Genomic DNA, 7,613 nt, shown 5'->3' with positions numbered 1-7,613 from the left:
ACTGATCGTTAGGAATGGAACAGCAGTTGGATAAATGCAAGGTTTGCTGTGAGTGGCGGTGGCAGGTCCCGCAGAAACATAAATTTTACTAAGTGCACATAAAGTTCAAGAATGATTATAGGGAGCGAACACCATCTTAATATTAGCAACATAATTACTTTAAGTTTCTTACAGATCTCTTCCTTTCAGAATTGCTTTTCCTCCTTTTATTTATCCCCAAAGGCCCTGATCCTTTTTATTTTAAAACAAAAAAGTTAGTTGGCGGTTTCTATGGCGAAATATTTATGCACATGTGTGAATGTCACAGAGTTTGAGTTGCTAATGAATATTTAAAAAGACAACAGACCATTTCGAACCTGTCATTTGTTCTTGCACTGTTTGCCTCAAATGATACGAGTGCAGCATTGCCGACTAGTTTATAAAGGACACAACATTCAACTTTCGTTAATATTGATGAGAATGGTCGATGGTGTCGAATGCAGCAGACAGGTCCAGTGGAGTTAAGGCAGAAACATCACTATCAAGGGCAGATAATATGTCTGATTGTTGTCATCTATGTATCTGTCCTTTCTTGTATGATTCACAGATCTGGAAGCTCCTACAAGCTTAACAGACAAGTCCACAAACGGTCAAAACAAACCATTACTTCTACGCCAACACTCTTTCCACCTTCTGATAATTAGGTGCACAAAAACCACGTGACTGTGCTGGGCGCGGCGACTGGATGTGACTTCAGGTTCATGTTTTCTTGCATCAAACAATTTTTCAGTGATACGATCTGGATATGGCTGCTTCATAAAAATACAGTCACGACTTGCATCGCCAATAGTCACAAAAAACCTCCTTAGGGAAGGACTGGTGTTATCGCTATCTAGGACTCAGCAACAAATGCAAAAGTAACGATCACTAAAAAAATAAATAAACACAAAGGTGATATATTATCATCAACGGCTGTCGCACGTGGTGGCATGTTTGTAACTTGCAGAGGATATTTGTGGAAACTTTATTGGACACATAACCTGTGGCATTCGCTTGTTGACGTATTCCGTGATTTACTGTTAATTTTCCCTCGACCATTCACGGAGACATCTCTGCCAAATGAAGGCCAAGCCAGGTCACAACTTACTTCATTGTAGTCATCGGGACCAGAGATCATTTGTAAACAGCACTATCCCTCTTTGGTTATATGTTGAATAATATCTTTCCTATAAGTTGTATTTGACGTCTGTGATTTCTCCATATTTATTATCACGAATATTTAGATACTGTATTGTGAATTTACATGGTTTTTTTCTGTTCGGTCTGAATATATGTATCTGTGTTTCGGTGTATTACTGTAGGCTGTCGATATATTCTTAAAAAGTTTTTTTAAGCCTATTTAAAGAAAGAGCTGATATGCTAAATCTAGATAAATAAAATGCTTTTTTATGAGGGAATGGGGGTGGTAAAGTGACTTGTAAACTTTGATAGTGATTAACATGATTATAAAATTTATCTTATTTTGAATATTACATAATTTCTTGTGATTGCGATAACCGAGTGATTAATTTTTCAAAGAGTTTTGTTTCTTCTAGTGTTGCTTTGTCTTCTAACTCTGAAAGCCGTATGTGTTGTGATGCTACCACCGAGAACGTGTGTCTGTGGGTGGCTGCATTCACTCCTCTTCCTCATTTTTTTTTTTTTTTTTCGTAAAGTGCGCGTGAAAAGGTCATGTTGTTTACTGTCAGCATGGCTGAACATCTTCCTACACAACTGTTAGCGGGTTTTACGTATGGGTAGGTGGAGCTGGAGATGCTAAATTGCACGTGACATGAGGAAGATCACCGATTGGGCGACTGGCATTGTATCTACCACTTATCCCAGCCGGCATATATGTAAGCTGTGCCTGAAGAGAAATGTACCATATGGTCTTGACATCATCACATGCTTGTTCGTCCCTTAAATGGAAGGACAAGACTCGAGGGTGGCCCCGTTGCAAGAAGTTTTGAAGGTAAGATTGTACATATCAGGTTGTCCCTTATGTTCGCGCCTTTGTCTGTGTACGTCATTCTTTCTGACTTGCTTTCTTTCTAGAATTTTCTCTTTCGCTCTTTTTGCTCCCATCTTTCTGTTCCTCTACGTTCCCACGTTTTACTGTACAAGTGCTTGTCCAACACAGTGTAGATCAACGCCATCTGCAACCATAGTTGCAATGCTATCAAGATTTATTGCTCTTCTCGCGTGCCTTGCTCTTTTTTAGTCATAATAAATATTTACAGGTAGAATTATCTCTGTTGTTGACGTCGACTTTTCCATTTTATTAATTCATTTTTATAACAATATCACGCATTATTTTTTTCAGGTCATGTCAGACTCTAACACAAATCATTAAGTCTCAGAACGCTCTAGCATGTGTATGAGATATAGCCAGAGTGACGGAGGGGCAGACAAAGAAAGGTAAAACAAGCGTCTAGTTTCCAATCACGTATTTCTCCCTTTGAGCGGTATAGTTATAAAGCGGTAATATAGGTTCCATGGGGTTTGCCCCAGGAGGTTGCGAATTGCCATTTGAAGCTGCTGTGCTGCTTCTAGCGACATTTCAAACCTGACAGCTCAGAGCATCATGCCAGCTGGCCGCGCGCTGGAAATTCATAAAATGTTTACGCAATTAAGGTCACTCCTGCGGTTTCGTCATTGACAGTATTCGCGGTGGGAGTGAGATAGTGTCAATGTTTTAGTTATCCCACTGCAAAAATATAGTGGTGCTCTACTACATTCTGGCCCTCCAGGTTGGGGGTTTTGCTTTGGGCTAACAATCCACTCATGTAAAAAAAAAAATAAATAAATAAAAGGTGTTAAAGAAACTGCAACAGTACCTATGCTCCTCAATGGAGCAACAAGGAATAAACCAAACTATACTATATTCTACGCTATTGGAATTCTGCGTGCAGTGATGCGACAATAATAAGAGTTAAAAAAAAAAAAAAAAACATGTAAACTGAATATGAAGTAATTGCTACATCGCATGTGGTAACATGTTACATACATATTTGCCTCCCAAATTCTAGTTAACTCTAGTTAAGTCAGTCTTATATTTTCCAGGTGTGTTCTTTAAATGTGAAGATGGTGGAATACCGTACTACATCTCTAAGACTGTGCATCTTCACATTATTGTCCATGCAGCTGCATAGTATGACGAACGTTCTTTTAAATGCTTCTTGCAATAGCGAGTTACCCCGCCGTCAGCTAGAAGATCTCGCCTCCTTCCAGCTAGAAGTTGGAGGATCTGTCCAAGAGCTTACAGATGAAGACTGTAGACATTCGTCTCGCATCGCTGGTAATGCGTCTTTAAGACAGGGCAACGATACCGACGCACGCAGCAGTCTTGCGTCCACGTGGCTCAAGGATACCGATGCAATCATCGGTCCCGTAGCCATGATGTTCAACGTCACCGAACGCAGCGTTGCGCGGGCTGGAGGCGCAGCACGATTTTTGTGGAGAGTATTGCAATGGCACCCAGAAGATCTCAAAGAGCTCGAGGTGTTTCAAGTGGCCGCACTGCCGCAGGTGTTACTGCGACGACAGCTGTGGTATGTACGGTGATTGCTGTCCCAGCAGGGATCGAAAACAAGCCGCGCTGCCGTTAGGACAAAAGACTCGTTCACTAAGTGCGTCAGCGTCTGTCATGGAAGGAGAAGGCATCTCGTAAGTGCGGTCTGCAGCTGTCCGCCACACGCCCCCAGCACTGCCAGGCGTGACTGTCGCGGTAGTGGATCATCCGACGCAAGCACACCCCCGCACCCTGTCTTGTCGGCCAATCTCTCCGTCCTGTACTGCAGTGCGGACTGCGCCTGGTGCCACGGCGAGTCAGACGTGGTCGAGTTGACTGCCGGATGCCGAGAGGAGCACGACGAAGACTATGTTAATAGCTGGGCTGACGACAGCCAACACGATGCGATCCTGATGGCGTGGCAAGTCCCTCGGAACTACTCACCTCGTGCGTGCTACGACGTGCATTTCACTAAAGAGCCTCAGCAGGTCATCAGCTGCAATGGCACCTGGTTTCCAGAAGAAACTGCGAAGAATATCGCCGATTTGTGCGCCAACTACACGTCTCCCGTGCTAGCTGACGGCGTAATTTTCGAAAATCTCTTTTGTGCACTTTGCAATGATATTAGACCTAAATGCTTGCCTGTTACTACTTTACGTTCTGTTTCTGGAACATCAATTCTCGTAAATTTAATGGGGTCGACGACCGTTGGACCCAAGTCGTGCAAGTCGGAAGAGTGGTATGATGTCGCCAAGGCAAGTACAAAGTCAAAGCGAGAGCAGTCTTGCTGAGTTCGTTTCTTTTTTCACCCCAGTAAGAGAAAAGTCATATTTTGCACACCAGTGAAATGACTGCAGTATTTGGGAGTCAGTTATTACAGTTGCTAAAAATCTATTGTATAAATTGTGCCTTTTGTTGTTCATACACACAATAGTTTCTAGATGCGATGTTAGTGATAATTAAGTTGTTTTAGTTGGTTTAAAACGTCAGAGCAAAGATTCATACAAAGTCGGCATCGATGATCAAAGAGAACCATTCGATTCTCTCTGCAGTATCATTTTCAGTCTGATGTTACACCACTTAAGTTATATCACCAGAAAAAATTTTCCATTCAATCTATGTATCTGCTAAACTCTAGATCAGCGGTTCTCAATCTTTTACTTGTGACGCCCCCCTGACAAACAAAGGTACATCCGCGCGCCCCCCTTAGCCAGCAATGTAAGCTAATTTCACTAATACCGGTATAAGAATTTTTTTAAAATGACCACCTTCGCGCCCCCCTTGTAAGCACGTCGCCCCCCCCTTCCCCGGGGGGAGGGGGGGGGCGCGCCCCACAGGTTGAGAACCGCTGCTCTAGATCTCAAAGGTGTAGAAAAAAATTGCGTGACATATCATCTCGAGGTACTCCTTGTTTTCTCTTCTTTCTCTGCAGAATACCTGCAGACAAGTTCACTGTGAACCCCGAAGAGTGTTAACGAACGAGCATCTCTGCAAGTCTAAACACGACACGACCTTCGGTATTTACAAACTCGCTCTGGCTTTCAAACCGCTAACTAATGCAACGAGGATGTACATCACTCTTCACTGGCACAAAGTCAGAGGGCAACTTGTACATGTCATCGCCGAGCTACTGCTGAAACTACCGGCCTTTGTCTTACGCCATTTACATACACGAACGCACTGCAGACGACGAGTCGTCAGTAGTCTTCCTTGCTTGTAAGAGTGAGAATCGTACCAAACTGGAACTTGAAATTATTGGAATATTCTTAAACGAGAAGATCCTTTTGCGAACAGACGATGTGTCGCTGGAATTTCAAACCTACTTTCAAGATGAAATGTTTGCAGGTGCAGAAAATGTAAGCTCCTTTTGATAACGGAACTTGCTGTAAGTATGAAAGAGGCGATACCTGGCTATGGAATGTTAGCAATCGTTTTTCCCACAGTAGGCAGGAACACCTCGATGTCGTCACACCTTTAGCGTACGTGCTTCTGGCTCACGATGAATACGAAATGGTTGATGACCTGGTACACCTGACATTACACCAACACTTCTATCGATGCACGATATGTGAGGAAGTTCTACTTTCATCTAAAAGTTCCCATAATACATCTCCAGGCTGCGTACAGTGCGTCAAATCACAAAACCAAACACATCCAAGCTCCCGAACCTTCTTTAGTCAGCGAAATAATTTCAACCTGCTGTCTCTCCGTTTCGATAGTTAGCCTTGTGTTCATGCTCCTTACTTATGGTAAATTCTCGCAACTGAGAACGCTGCCGGGGCTCAACAACATTTGTCTGGCCGCCTGGCTTCTAGTCGGGCAGCTGATGGTTCTCATCGTCCCTGATAAGACGGGGTTGCCGGCCATTTGCGTGGCGCTGGGTATGTTGCTGCACTACGCGTGGCTGTGTGTCGTGTGCTGGACCAGCGTGTGTTCCTTCCACATGTTCTATGTTTTCGTGCTGCTGCAGGCGTCCTTGCAAGCGCAGCACCGTCAAAGCTGGTACCTGCGGCGCTACGCAGCTGTCGCTCACCTGCTGCCGGCGATGGTGGTGATCTCCGTTGTCGGGGTCAGCCAGGTCATCAGCCAGGGGCGAAATTACGGGTATGGAGGTCACGTCTGCTATCTGAACTCTGTGATTCTGGTAGGCGTGGGCTTTGTATTGCCTCTTGCAGCGTGCGTGACCTTTAACCTCGTCTTGCTGGGCATCACTGCGAGAACACTGTCCAACGTGGAGCGCGTACCAAAACATTCAGCGACAGCCGAAAGCAGCAACCTACCAATTTACGCCAAATTGTCCTCCCTTACTGGTACGTGCTGGATCTTGGCGCTGCTGGCCGAGATTCCGGGGTGGGGTTGGCTAAAGTACCCGTCTGCAGTACTGAATGGTCTGCAGGGGTTTCACCTGGCGCTCAGCTACGCCGTTAACAAGCGCGCCCTGATGCTATGGCGACAGGCGATTCAGACGAAAAAGACGACGTCAGAGCTTTCCAAAACTCAAAATACTTCGGGTACCACCGTCTGAAAAGGAGGTAGAGAAAATCACCCAAATCGCGAGAAGCTTGGAGGCGAGTATCTGGTTCGCACGATTTTGAAAAACAACATACCGTAATAAAATTTAACCCAGTCATATAAAATTTTTATAACTATGTTCGTCTACAGAGATAAAATAAGGATATGTTCTTGATGTCACTGTAGTTAAGATATTAATATGGTCTTTCGTTACTGAAAGCTGTTCATTGCTTTCAGTCAGTGGCAGACTTGGAGTATTTGGGTTGCTTTTTATGGACTACCTAGAGATATCACACAATTCTTTCATGGGCATCCTCTCTCACATCGTGGAAACAAATGCCTTATGTGAGCTAGAGCTAATCTGCGTTTCTAAAAAATGCGACATGTCTTTGAAGCAAAATAATCATTCTGTTCACTTGCCAGAAACTTTGAGCTTAATTTGATGTTTGACTTCTGTTGAACTTTAAATTTTCATGCTTTTCTCTAGTCAACTGGTTACAGAATATTAAAAAAAAAAAAAAAGAAATATGGTGACGAATGCTCAGTTCCTTTGTTTGCCATTTTCATTTCTCACAGGAGAAACATTTGTCAGTGAGTGAAAGTTGATATGTCATATAAGGTCTTTGGTAAGTGCTGGATGAGAGGAGACCAAACTCACCAAGTAAACACCAAACTCATATGGGAGCATGCACACGCGCCAGCACGGACCTACACTCACATATGTGCACTACACACAACTGAATACAGAGTCCAGGAGACGCATTCAATGTTCAGTTCCGATTCGAACCCCAACGGAGCTCAGGGAGTCTGGTCTGACATAGACATGTCTGTAGCTGTCTCCAGAAGACCTGCGACGAAATAAACCCTTGGCTTTGTGTGACTTGGGTGATGTACAATATGCATAATCTGCATAAACAATTGTTTTATTAGCCTCAGTCACAACCCTGGGGACTGTCAGAAGCTTTTTTTTTCTTCAGATGATCAGAGAGAACGAAAGGTCTCGTATATATGGTCAGGATGTCTGAAAGCCAAGAAAAAAAAAAAAGCGCAATCAAAATGCTCATATGCAAGT

The 7,613-nt window shown here is 43.8% G+C and overlaps 1 protein-coding gene across 2 annotated transcripts; it reads left to right on the top strand.

Moving 5' to 3' along the window:
* The first annotated feature begins 1,449 nt into the window (after positions 1 to 1,449).
* LOC112574130 (latrophilin receptor-like protein A) lies at positions 1,450 to 6,884 on the top strand. 2 transcript variants are annotated; one of them, XR_003101366.1, is made up of 3 exons: positions 1,450 to 1,990; positions 2,342 to 2,436; positions 3,082 to 4,780. XR_003101366.1 is itself a non-coding variant. In XM_025255010.1 (3 exons), exon 3 carries the CDS (start codon positions 5,763 to 5,765, stop codon positions 6,552 to 6,554), a length of 792 nt encoding a protein of 263 aa, XP_025110795.1. In that variant the 5' UTR covers positions 1,457 to 1,990; positions 2,342 to 2,436; positions 4,962 to 5,762; the 3' UTR covers positions 6,555 to 6,884. The 2 variants fall into 2 exon arrangements, 1 of the variants encoding a protein (XP_025110795.1); XM_025255010.1 differs by lacking the exon at positions 3,082 to 4,780 and adding an exon at positions 4,962 to 6,884 and having other exon boundaries at positions 1,457 to 1,990.
* Positions 6,885 to 7,613: the final 729 nt, after the last annotated feature.

This window comes from Pomacea canaliculata, linkage group LG1 (genome assembly GCF_003073045.1).
Source record: "Pomacea canaliculata isolate SZHN2017 linkage group LG1, ASM307304v1, whole genome shotgun sequence".
In the NCBI taxonomy this organism is placed as follows: Eukaryota; Metazoa; Mollusca; class Gastropoda; order Architaenioglossa; family Ampullariidae; genus Pomacea; species Pomacea canaliculata.
Note: the sequence above shows the minus strand (reverse complement) of the source record. Positions and strands in the feature narration are given on the sequence as shown.